Genomic DNA, 13,331 nt, shown 5'->3' on the forward strand with positions numbered 1-13,331 from the left:
CTAACATAGCTGAACAATCACGAGGAGTAAAAAAACATTCGGTACTTGTTTCCTAGCAGGGCGCCCAGTTTCGCTACGTACGGTACCGTAGTGAAATCGCATTGCATGCCATTTTTCCGTGCAATGCGATTTTCCTATGTAATTTATTCACTGCTATTTTTCCCCCCGGGCGGTGCGATCGCATCGTATCGCATTGCACTGCAAAATCGCATGCGATTGTATAGGGTGTGATTCCATTTACTTTATAATACAGGTCTATGAGATGCAATGAGATTGAGGCACCGCCCCCAGTATCCACTCCACCCCAAAGCGTGGCGAGCGCAGCGGAACACGTTCTCCTGACCTTTTCATACCCCCACTATCCACGTCGGTGTGGAGTTGATTTTATATAGTGTGGCGAGCGCAGCGAGCCCGAATTGTGGCAAGCGGACGCAGAATACATATAACGTATTCCGTGTCCACTCGCCACGATTCGGGCTCAGGGGTTTGCCACACTATATAAAATCAACGAGGAGGTAGAACCAGAGAAATAGACACACAAAAAAAGCGATAAGATAGGTAGGATGAGAACCTCGATAGGGCTGTGTATTGAAGGCCTAGGGATTGTAGTTTGTATGAGAACAGAATGGTTAACAGTGTCAAATGCAACAGGGAGAACTAGAAACATAATTACCTAACCTCCCAAAACTGCGGGGAGGCTTCATAAAATCGTGTGGCTCTCCCGGCTCCCCTGAAAGGTACGCAGGTCTCCCATATCCCTCCTCGGCCACGCACTTACAAAATACAAGTGGATGTACCGCATTTTTACAGAGTAGCCTCATTATCACCCTGCTCCAGCTTACAGTGCCTGTTCCTATGGTGCTGTATAGCAGGGGGAGGAGCCACAGTCATACAACCGCGCCCCCATCTCCCCACAAGTCATGTCACCTAAACGCCAATCAGAAGGGTTGGCTTGCGCGACCAGACTTGGCAGTAAAGCCAATTGAACGGCTTAGCAAAACTGGTTATACAATAGCAGCACATATATCCGGACTGTACCGCCATCCAATGAGCATCCCTATGGGTGCGGATCACCAATTCAACAGTGCCTACAAGCAATAGCTCGACATGATTTTTTTTACTAGGTTTTTCTTTTCCTGGCGTCTATGTCGACATTTGTCGACATGGATCTCCAATTAGTCTATTGCTTCACTCTGCTTAGATCATAAAGTAAAAAAAAAAAAGTCCTAAGGAAAAAAAACTTCAAACTTTTTATCCATGTCAACCTTTTACCTGTCGACCAACAGTGGTTGGACTATTGACTATTGATTTAGTCACCATCATCAACCGTATACCATCCCTACTATGCCTATGGCGGCCCGTTCACCAGTAACAACCGCATCTATCTATAACACAGGACAGGAGCCCCCCTGAGTAACGGAGAATACAGAGCAGCTGCTGCATGAGGATAATCCGCCATGTTACCAAGGAAGGCCTGGCCGGTTGCTAGGGGGCAGCGCTGCTTGCGCAATGGCCCCCATCGTCCTGGACAGAACCGAGGCAGAGCTGGCCGGGGATTTTAAGGGGGAGCCGGGGGCTGGGGGGCTTTGCTAGGCCCTTAAACCCTGACACACGTCGCCAATCAGCCGACGCCTTCTTCTGTTGCTAGGAAAGCGGTTGCCAGGTGGAAGGGGTCGCCCTGGCGCTGATTGGAGGAAGCGGGTGATCACGTGATTACTCCTCCTACTAGAGCCGGTACCCATTGTCTCGGGAGCGCGCACCGGAGTGAAGGCGGCGGGAGCGCGCCCCCATATACCGGGCGGCCTGTGTTATAAACGGAGGCTCCTTTGGCCCTGACAGCGGTGCTACAGCTTCTGTCTGCAGCCAATGTCCTGTGCGCACACCCGCATGCAGCAGGTATCCCCGTGTGCGCGCATGTGATTTGCTGTCTGCATGAGGACACATACTACAGGTAAGGGCTGGAGACCATGGCAGGAAGACATGCATACATATATTTCTAGGTGGTATTAATGGACACTATAGGAGAAATAAGAATATATATATATATATATATATATATATATGTGTGTGTGTTATGCTTCTTGTCACAGGTGAGCATTGCTGTCACAAGGTGCACAGGTAAGAGGAACTGCTGAATGGGGCGATGCTGTAGTCGCTGATACCCGCCACTGTACACCTGCCACCAACCCCTGAAACCAAAATGGATTTTGACTTCGATGTGCACAAAATATTCCTGGAGCCGATCACCAAACTGGACAGCAGCCTGGTCCCTCCCCGCCGGCCTCTGATCCCCAGGTACGTATAGACTACCATATGGATTAGCACCATACACTGTTATGTGGGTAACAAATAAGAACTGTATTCAGGGTGTCTGTGTTACCAGGAGGTGCTGTCACCAGCAGTGTATTCAGTACAGCCAAACTTCAATGGATCGTACTAAGGTGCGACCTTAATATGAGTGGAGGCTCATAGGGTCGTATTTATCTAATCTCTTTTACTTACAGCGCTATGTGCAGGGACGGACTGGCCATCTGGCACTTCTGGCAAATGCCAGAGGGGCCGGTTTTTTTTTTTTTTTTCGCGCAAGCTGGTAGCTCCGCCTCCCGATCAGTGCACAGAGAGAGAGACGCTGGACTCTCGGCGGGTCCGACAGCTCTCTCTCTGCGCCGATGGGTGACATGCATGGTGCAAATGTGCGTGAGCCCGGCGTATGCACGCGCGCAACAAATGCCAGGGCCGATTCGGCGGCCCAGTCCGTCGCTGGCTAAGATTGTGCTTTGTGGCAATTTATCCCCAGCTAAGATATATATGTATGTTCTCATACAATGGATATAACATCCTGTACTGAGGCAGGGTGATAGATCATGGAGTTAGGGGGAATAGATGCAAACAGGACATATGCTGTTACTGGTTTAGTGCTTTGTACATAGGTTTATGTCAGTGGCGTAACTACTAATTTTGCGCCCCCCACCCCCCTACTGAAAATGTCAGCAGCGCCTCCCCCCCTCCTCAAGTAAAGTTAAACCCCCCCCAACCCTACCTTACCCCTCCGTATGCTGTGTACCCCGCCGGTCTTGTCTGCGGTCCCGGCACTCCTCGAACTCTTCTCCTCCTGGCTCGTGCTGCTATTGAAAACTGACCCTCACAAAATGGCTGCCCCTAATAGCAGACCGTTTTTAAGGATGCTAGAGGAGGCGGCCTCTAGCTTTCTTAAAAACTGTCTGTTTTATGGGGGCAGACATTTTTTGAAGGTCATTTTTTAATAGCAGCAGGAGCCAGGAGAAGAGCCGGGACCGCAGACAAGTAAATCTGCGGTTCCCGGCCAGAGACACAGCAGCGGCGTAACAATAGCCCTGCAGACTCCCAGCGCCTCCCCGCTACCATGCGGTCTGCAGCACTATAGTTACGCCACTGGTTTATGTACTTTAAGTGCTGCAGAAGCCTTGTGGGATCAGAAATAAAGGGTAATTATAACTAGCTGGGCAGAACATTTCACCCCTTTAGGAGTCCAAAACCCCATAGTATCGGTGCTTAGTGGGTGACTGCACATAAATGTCACCGTTTCCAGACCACCTGTTGGGTCATATGATCCAGATCACCAGGCAGGTACACAGGCACAGTTGGTGCTGCATTGTGATTGGCTGGCGGCGTTTTGCCACATAACTGCAGAATGAAGCAACCTATTACGGCACCAATTTAATTTAGCAAATCTATGGACCTAGAGCTTTAATTTGGTATATGATGTGATGTGGTGATGCTCAGACAATGGCATCATATAAATAAGTTACGCTATTAATATATAGATATCAGCTCTGCCCCTCTCCAAGGACGTCATTATCCTACCCATTGTGTGTATTTGACTAGGAAGCCACACACTGTGTTCTGGAGTACCAGCATCTATGGTATATATTAATCAAGGTATCAAATGTCACAATTTAAAGTGCAACGAAAAACGGCGGCACCATCATCAAAAAAAAAAAAAAAAATGTCATTAATAAATTATTCCTACATCTTCGATTATTTGCCTTGTCGTCTTTTTCTCATATTTTATGGTATTATATAATTTGTGTGATATCTGTGAACTGTCATCTATATTATGTTATGTTAGTGCCTTATACAACTTCATACTAATAATGTGTTCTCTCTTTCCAGCGCTGATGCTCAGAAACAAATAATGCAAATCATAGATGAGATTGGAAAGTCATCAGCCAAGGTAATCCTATACAATAAAAACCAAACACTGCTCCTCACCACTTTGGGGGGATTCAAGTATTTTGTGCTCCGCAGTCACTAGATGGCTCCCGATAGAGCGATTTAAGTGTTGCTACGTTGGGGCTCACCCAGCTGCTGGTGCTGACATTACTATTGTTGCGTCACCAAAACACAATATCAAACTCAATAGGAATAATGGATTCATAGCTTTCTAAAAATAGAGAGAGAGAAATAAATATAATAATAAAAACTATCAAAGCAAACCTCCCCATAGCCCCCCACCCTGTATGACCTAACCACAACCCAGGCATACTTGGATCCCAAACAGTATATTTGGATGAATCGGGCCGTGAAATCTGCCCAAATCGCACGTGTAGATATCCCGTCCTGAGAGAGGTCTCAGCCAATCAGTGGCTTCCCATTCATTTGGATGGGCTTTTTTTTTCTTTTTTTTTCTGTTTCTACTGCCTGGGTTCCCCTGCCCAACCACCTGGTCCCCTCACCGCCATCTGCCTCACCCTGGTCCCTTTGCCTGCAGCTCCCCGGGAGTTGCATGCGTTTATCACATGCAAAACTTGGCGCATGAAGTGCCTAATCTCATGCGACCAATGCTGGGGAGGAGCCGGGACAATCGGGTGGGACTTGTCATTAGGATAAGTCAGACTAATGTATGTGGACCCTGGGCGTTAATTGATGTGCAAATTTTTCTTTATTTCAGGATGTTAGTACCCAAAAGGAAAAATGGAGACACTCCATTCCTTAAAATAAAACTCGTACCAAAATTTTCTGTCTACATGAATTGCAGACATATCCGTTTGTTGAGAGACAAAACAGTCACCAAGGGTCCTTTATTCTCCTTACATCCGAGTCACTCAAGATAAAAGATATAGGAGAAACAACTTCACGGTCAAATACACTTTTAATAACATCCTCCACGTGGTGCGGTTTCAAGGTGTCGGCGGAAGTGACATTTTGCATGTCACCGACATCGCTTCTGGTTGCGGTCCACCGGGTTTTTGCGCACTTTTGTTTGTACAGAAGCAGCAGCCATTTTTCCTGGGTCTCTAGATAGCGGTGGCCATTTTCTTGGTGGAATATCGCCTTCTCACTGTAAGTAAAGCTTACGGCGACCATGTTTTGGGATATAAACCACTTCTGATAACCAATTATTGATCATCTGAAGGAATTACTTTAAGATAGATAAAACGTATATCAATAAAACATAGTTAAACAATATATTGTAACATTTAATAAGAGTTATAAAATAAAAAAAAATATTTTGTCTCAAAGTCTTTGTTCAAGCCTATAGGGGTCAACGTGCGATAATGAAACATCTCGCATTTGGCTAATTTTGTCGCTTTTGGCTAACTAAACCCCTCACTTTAACTATAGAGATGGGAAGAACCAGTAGGCCTTTTAAAGTAAGATTAGGGGAACATGTAAGGAACATCAAGAAGGGCCTAGATATGCATGCCCTCTAATAACATTTTAAAACACATCACCAATGCAATATTAATGGTATACATTTTTGTTATGTCCTACAAAAGGTCGTTCCGCATAGAAGGCTTGAACAAAGACTTTGAGACAACATGGTTTTTATCATTCTTATTACATGTAAAAATATATGTGTATTAAGCCTGGTAAGGGGATTAAGCGGAAATAAGATGGAGGTTGATAACACACAAGCCAATCAACTCCTAACTGCCATTTTTCAGACTGTCGCGTTGTCACCTTCCACTTTATCACTTTACCAGGCTTGATACATCTGCCCCATAGATCCAAATGGCTGCATACATTTTAAATAAGGTTTTTCTGGGCCACTTGAATGGAACCACTAGTAAAACACAGCACAAGCCCTGACACGTACCAGTGTATTATCTACAACATGTACAGTAGATCTTATGTAGGGTACACACCAGGTCGACCCGCTCACGATGCACATCGTGAGCGGGTCGTCAGTGTCTCGTCCGACCCGCTCACGGTGACGCGGGGGGGCACGACCCGCTCACGATGTGCACCGTGAGTGGGTCCGATCCGATGGCGACCCGCACCCGGCTGTATGGTCGTCATTGAGATCCTACCTGCAGCAGGTAGGATCTCAATAACGACCGACCCGCGGGACCGCGCATCGGATCGGTATCGGTCCACACCAGGACAGAAAAGGGCCCAATCACCACCCAATCTACATCCAATTGGTCGGAATTGGATCTAGATTGAGGGGATCGGGCCCTAGTCGTCCTGGTGTGTACCCAGCATTAGTGGCTGCTTTTGGGGCTTATCTACAATTGGATGTCATTTTATGACTGATGTAGCAGTCACCTTCACAATGTCCCTGGAATACTTTTTCAAAAGTAGGCAATTATGCGCGTGGCAAATTCATACCTCCCAACATTGAGGAGGTATGAGGAGAGACGCTGTTGCGTGTCCCAAAATGTTGGGGGCATGGCCTAGCAAGAGTGGGGCGTGGCCTGTACGCACGATTCTCCCGCAAGGCCACGCCCACATTTTCGCGACTGTGGGGGGCATGCGCACAGCATCTATTTACGGGTGACAGGGGGGGGACTCCCAACTGCCCCCGTCTTGGGACACTGCCGGCCCCGGGTGGGACGCGAGAATGTCCCAAAAAAAAACAGGATGTTCCCTCAGAAAGCGGGACAGTTGGGAGGTATGGCTAATTGAATCTGACCCTACATGATTAGTCACAATAATGTAAGACGGAATTTTCCTGTAATGATAAGAGTGACCACACTACAAACGGTGCATATTTATTACTAGTGTTATTACTAGTGTAACCATAGAGGTGGACAAATCCATAGAGTTTTATTCATACTTGTATATTTAATATATAACAATGTACACTTTTTACTTCTGTTCCAGGCCCAGCGGTTACCTGCTCCAATAACCAGTGCCTCTCGGATGCAGACAAATCAACATCATCTCTATATTTTAAAAGATTGCACCCCAAAAACGTGAGTCTCTTTTTTTTTTTTTTTTTTTTGCAATAGGTTCTTCAGGTCTGTATTCCACTTCCTCATAGGACACCATATCCTGTTAGTGCACCAACAAAATATGATGCATTGATCTAATATTCCTGTACAGCATTTGTTATAACCCCTGAAATCACAGAGTGGAACTTCACCTCCTATTTCCTGTATTTCAGAGCCGGCCGGGGTGTCGTGATTGGTTTCCTCAAGGTTGGATATAAGAAGCTGTTTGTGCTGGTGAGATATAAACATTTGATTAATAAAGAACCCTGCCTATTATTTCCGAGCAGGCAGAATCCCCAGCTCCCAGATTTTCTATGAACCTCCTATGGTATATGTATAAAAAAAGCTTATCTTTATTTTTCTCATTCGCAGCAAAATAGGAACAAGTGCAGTTAACGTGCTTGTTATATTACATCTGTCCCCTACACACAGCCATTTATGGCCTATTACAGTGATGGCTAACCTTGACGCTCCAGCTGTTGTTGAACTACACATCCCAGCATGCCCTGCATCAGTTTTGGCATGGCCAAGTAGTAAAACTGTAGCAGGGCATGCTGGGATGTGTAGTTCAACAACAGCTGGAGCGTCAAGGTTAGCCATCACTGGTCTATAGCAATAGTCATAATAATGCAGCCTATCATAAACTGGTGTAACGATCTGTACTTCTATAGAATATAGTGAGCTTGCGGAGATCAGTGTTCCGGAGACCCTAGTGATCTTGTGGAGATCAGTGTTCCGGAGACCCTAGTGATCTTGTGGAGATCAGTGTTCCGGAGACCCTAGTGATCTTGTGGAGATCAGTGTTCCGGAGACCCTAGTGATCTTGCGGAGATCATTGTTCCGGAGACTCTAGTGATCTTGCGGAGATCAGTGTTCCGGAGACCCTAGTGATCTTGTGGGTATCCTCAAAATACAGTTTCCACTGATGTTACTGATCACCAGTGAATTAGAGGCTGCAATCTCATGAAAATCTAGATCTACCCAGATCCTGCTTCCTAAAAAAGTGCAATTAATATGTTGGAAATATATATTTCTAAAGTACAATACTGGGGAGGGGGGATGTTTGGGACCTAATTCAAGTTAGTTTGCAAAATCTATCTAATGTGCAAAACAACCATGTGCACTGCAGTTGCATACCTCCCAACGTGACCCTCTCCGGGAGGGACATATTGCTCTGCTCCTGGACTTTCCTCTTAATGTATGATTACCATCACCTGTGTTGAACAGGTTAATTGATGATAAAGGTGTTTAAATACAGGTGATGGCAATCCTACATTAAGAGGAAAGTGCAGGAGCAGAGCATTGGGGGGGGGGGGGGGGGGGGGCAGATGTAACATCTGCAGAGAGAGTTAGTTTTGGGTGGGGTGTGCTCCAATTGAAATCTAAATTGCAGTGTAAAAATTAAGCAGCCAGTATTTACCCTGCACAGAAACAAAATAACTCACCCAAATCTAACTCTCTCTGCACATGTTACATCTGCCCCACCTGCAGTGCACATGGTTTTGCCCATTAAAGAAGGAGTTTGCTTTTGCCACATTTGGTTTTGTCCATTAGCAAACCAAATGTGCTTTGGAAGCCAACCTGAATCACCCCCTTAGTGTATGGTAAGCAGGGGAAATATGACCACATTTCCAGTAGCACAGTTTGGCCGATGTATTTCTATGCTGCAGGATGTGCACCTGTCCTGCCTGTACATCACTCATCGGAATTCCCCCGACAGTGTAACATGGTTTTGGTGAAGCTCAAAATTGCGCCTTTTAACTGGACTTTCTCCAGCTGTAATGTGGCCCCTTCCCCGCATTATGGATGTGTATTTATTGTTTTATTTATCTTCTGTCGCAATTTGTTTAGAACCACTCAGGATCCCATATAGAAGCTGAGCCTCTGTGTATTCTCGATTTCTATATTCATGAATCTCTTCAACGTCATGGGTTTGGGAAGGAACTCTTCAACTTCATGCTCAGAGTAAGACCCATCGTCACGTGTCCTTGGACCTTATTGTGGTTCACGTGCAGTGCTGCGAAATTCGCAGCGCTGCGTGTGATTGTAAGCCCACCCGATGTTCGCATTGCCGCCTGCCCCCTTTCACACTGTGAATTCGCCTGCACGGCTGCGAATGGATTTTTGCATGAACATCCATTTGCAGCCTAGGGGGCATGGACCACATTATTCGATGGTCGCTGCCCACCCCCGGCAGCCGTGTCACTGCCTCATTTTCCTGGGAACACCCAAGAAACGCTGGGCGCGTCTTACCGCCCCACACCCCCGCCCGCACTGTTGGGTGTGAATGGAACGCGTCTGCCCCTGGCATAAACGCGTATACGCAGAGGCAAAACATCGCTCCCCCATGTGAACACGCGGGGGGAGCGATCACATTAGAATAACCTCCCTTGTGTGTTGTGGCTTGATGCAACGCTTATGTTGGTTACACTCCACGTTCTGAGACGTCACCCAGCCCCCGCTCAGTACATTCGTTGACGGTATATTCGTTGACAGTACATTCGTTGACAATACCTTCAACATTGAGCTAACATCGTTATCGCCCCACAGATCATGCACAATCGCGATATTGAGCGTACACACTAAATGATATGCACAATATATCATTGACGATATCGATATCGTGCATAGCGTTAACAATGTATCATCTAGTGTGCAGCCAGCTTCCTTCCGCCTTGTCCTTCTCCATATTCCTGTCCCTTTATCTCATCGCCCTGTCCTCCAGTGACTATGTAACATGTCTTGTTCCAGTCTGAGCAGGTTGAACCTCGGCATCTCGCCATTGACCGACCTTCTGAGAAGTTTCTATCCTTCCTGAAGAAACATTACAACCTTTATTCAACTATACCGCAGGTGAGAGCGAAAACCAGAGGTCATATGGCAGTACCAGGGAAGATGTCTGATAAGAAAAGTCACATGTGGCGTAAGAGGAATGATAGAATGATGGAGGTCACATGGTAGATCTAAGCCTAGAGAAGTACAGGTATAGAGAACATGTGTGATAAGAGGAATGGTAGTGGTCACATGGCTGGTCTAAGCCTATAGATGTACAGGTATAGAGAAGATGTGGGATAAGAGGAATGATGGAGGTCACATGGCTGGTCTAAGCCTATAGATATACAGGTATAGAGAAGACGTGGGATAAGAGGAATGAAAGGTCACATGGTAGCTCTAGGCCTATATATGTACAGGTATAGATAAGACGTGGGATAAGAGGAATGATGGAGGTCACACGGTAGCTCTAGGCCTATATATGTACAGGTATAGAGAAGACGTGGGATAAGAGGAATGATAGCGGTCACATGGTAGATCTAGGCCTAGAGAATTACAGGTATATAAGAAGACGTGGGATAAGAGGAATGATGGAGGTCACATGACTGGTCTAGGCCTATAGATGTACAGGTATAGAGAAGATGCCACGAGACATGATGTGGGGTCTGTTATGGTGGGGAAGAGAAGGATCTGGAATGGCATCTAGTGGATTTTACAGTACTGGAACTGCAGGATGTACAAGGGGGTAATATTTGTGTAACCACAATGACTTTTTTCCTTTTCTCAGGTTAATAATTTTGTGGTTTTTGAAGGATTCTTCAGGGACAGGAAAGGTTAGTGATGTTATTGTACTCAGACTGACATCGTCATGTACGTGATACACAAGTCCTATGATTGTCACATTGATAAACCATTCCCTGTACTGGAACATGGATAGTATACAGAGCACACAGGATTAGTGTCCCAGAGATAACTGTTATACTGAGCCACGGCCTATGCAGAGACCATACGTGACAACTAGTAAACCTGCTCAAAACAAATGCTTCGAAACCTAGTCTGCTTCCTTGTGATTGCCTCTAAGTTTGTGCATGTGTGAGCGAGAAAGAAATGTAACTGAACTCGCTGCCAGCAGTGTATCAGAGACACACAAATGGATACTAGACATATATGTGGATAGATAGATTATATAAATCTTATAGAGCGTCACTTGTCCAGGAGCAGGGTTCTGTAGAGACAAATGTGACATTAATAGACAGGTTGTCTCCCTTAGGAGTAAATATATTCGTCTCAGTTATGTCTCTGTGATGTGTTAATTTCTCAGCTCAATCTATGCCACAGTAATAACAGAGACTGTATCACAGCGAGGCGCAGGGACTAAAGCGATTTATTCCACAGTAATAACAGAGACTGTATCACAGCGAGGCACAGGGACTAAAGCGATTTATTCCACAGTAATAACAGAGACTGTATCACAGCGAGGCGCAGGGACTAAAGCGATTTATTCCACAGTAATAACAGAGACTGTATCACAGCGAGGCACAGGGACTAAAGCGATTTATTCCACAGTAATAACAGAGCCCGTATTTCTCCTTCATCCACTAGGTGTCACTGGAGTTACACTGGGGGAATAGAAGGCGACCACAGGGAGCATGGGCACTTTAAAATAATTAATCAGTGTGACCAACTCCTCCCCTTCTACTTCCCCTCCCAGGCAGTCTTAGATCGTGCCCAAAAGGGAGCAGGTCACATTTGGCTCATCTCCTGGGCTTTTTGATAATTAGGGCATAAAGCAGCAAGTTTTGCCTTTGAGGACAGGCAGATAGTTGCTGCTACTATCTGCCTGCGACGTGGGAGCCTGCCGGAGGGAGCCGGCTGCTGCTTAAGGGTTTGCGCCCGGCTCCCTGGCTGACAGAGACCACCGTCTCTGGAGCTGTAACGGGCGCCGCTCTCAAGCAGCGTGCACCCGATCCTCCCCCAGCCCCACCGCCGACGGCATGGCCGCAGCACTGTGAGTATTACCCTGCCTTCCTATTAGAGGAAGGTCAGGGACACAAACGTTTGAACACGCTGCTGGAGGCTCCACAGTTGCGCTGCAGATCTATCCTGACTGCAGTTGGGCGATTCCTGTCCCCTGGTGACCGTCCTGCTGAACGCTCTATCCGGTCTGTGAGTTACAGTGGGGATTAGAGCTAGGTGGAGACAGTTTGGGCTGTGTCTCAAACTTAGAGCTATAGCGCTCCTAGGTATATGCCATAGCGCTGTACAAAGCTCTGTGACAGCTCTTTTACTTTCACTGTCTCTCCCTTCCAGCATAATATATTGCTGCCTATCCTATACCTACTATCTGTGATCAGTCTGGTAGTGTGTGGTGATTGCTGGGTGTTCTGTTGAACCATGGCAGGGGGTAGCTCCAAGAGGGTTACTTGCAAGAAGTGTGCTGTTAAATTTACACCTTCTAAGGAGGGAGACTCTGTATGTGATAAATGCGCTGCTTTACCCCCAGCTCCAGAGTCCCCCGTTCATACCCCTGTTTGGGCATCACAATTAGCTGATGTGATGTCTCATTTAGCTTGCGAGCTCTCTGCAGCTCAAAAGGACAGAGAGACTTCCAGAACTCAACAGGCTTCTTTGACTTCTGCTGTGCAGAGCTTAACAAAGGCCTTGACACCAGCAGAGGGCGCCATTGCTTCATCTTCTAGGCAAAATCCCCCTACCTTACTCAGGAAAAGGGTATTACAGCCCTCTGGGGATTCTGGGGAGTATGACGATATGCCTGATCTGGAGGAGGGCGAATTTGCCCTTCCAGATAATTATGATGATGATGATGTGGAACCTGAGGCTCAGGCGTTAGTCACGCAAGAGCCGGCCCCAGCCACTCCAGGTCTGGAGGACCTTATACATATGGTAAAGGTTGCCTGCAAGGTGTCAGATGACACAGACATTCCTGCTCGTCCTTCTTTCTTTGGAAAGAGACAAAGGCAGTCACCCACCTTCCCCCCAGCGGAGGAGTTGGATGAACATATATTGCAGGCTTGGAATCATCCTGATAAAAAATTCCAGGTACCTCAGAGGTTTCTGGCTGCTTATCCTCTTCCACCAGAGGGTAGAAAGAGGGTCGAGATTCCTCCAGTAGTGGACTCTTCAGTCTCACGAATGTCCAAAAAGACGGTTCTCCCGGTGCCGGGTGCAACCACTCTTAAGGATACTTCTGACCGTAAGTTGGAGGTAACCCTTAAGAACATTTTTTCAGCAGCTGGAATTATTCAGCGTCCGGCCCAGGTCGGGTGCTGGGTAAATAAAGCCATGGGGGTATGGGCTTCTCAGATCCTAACAGAGGTCCGTGAGGGCTCTGACCCTGCT

General features: G+C 46.7%; 1 protein-coding gene across 1 annotated transcript in view; it reads left to right on the forward strand.

The window, feature by feature from the left end:
- The first annotated feature begins 1,603 nt into the window (after window positions 1-1,603).
- Window positions 1,604-13,331, forward strand: part of ATAT1 (alpha tubulin acetyltransferase 1) — a 37,431-nt gene continuing 25,703 nt past the window's right edge. The window contains exons 1-8 of the mRNA XM_083160009.1: window positions 1,604-1,951; window positions 2,091-2,295; window positions 4,153-4,213; window positions 7,090-7,181; window positions 7,373-7,433; window positions 9,051-9,164; window positions 9,951-10,052; window positions 10,759-10,804. Coding sequence (XP_083016135.1) covers window positions 2,201-2,295; window positions 4,153-4,213; window positions 7,090-7,181; window positions 7,373-7,433; window positions 9,051-9,164; window positions 9,951-10,052; window positions 10,759-10,804 — 571 coding nt within the window. The 5' untranslated portion in view covers window positions 1,604-1,951; window positions 2,091-2,200. The remainder of the gene's footprint in view (window positions 1,952-2,090; window positions 2,296-4,152; window positions 4,214-7,089; window positions 7,182-7,372; window positions 7,434-9,050; window positions 9,165-9,950; window positions 10,053-10,758; window positions 10,805-13,331) is intronic.

Source organism: Crinia signifera, chromosome 9, assembly GCF_055691185.1.
Source record: "Crinia signifera chromosome 9, ASM5569118v1, whole genome shotgun sequence".
Taxonomy (NCBI): Eukaryota; Metazoa; Chordata; class Amphibia; order Anura; family Myobatrachidae; genus Crinia; species Crinia signifera.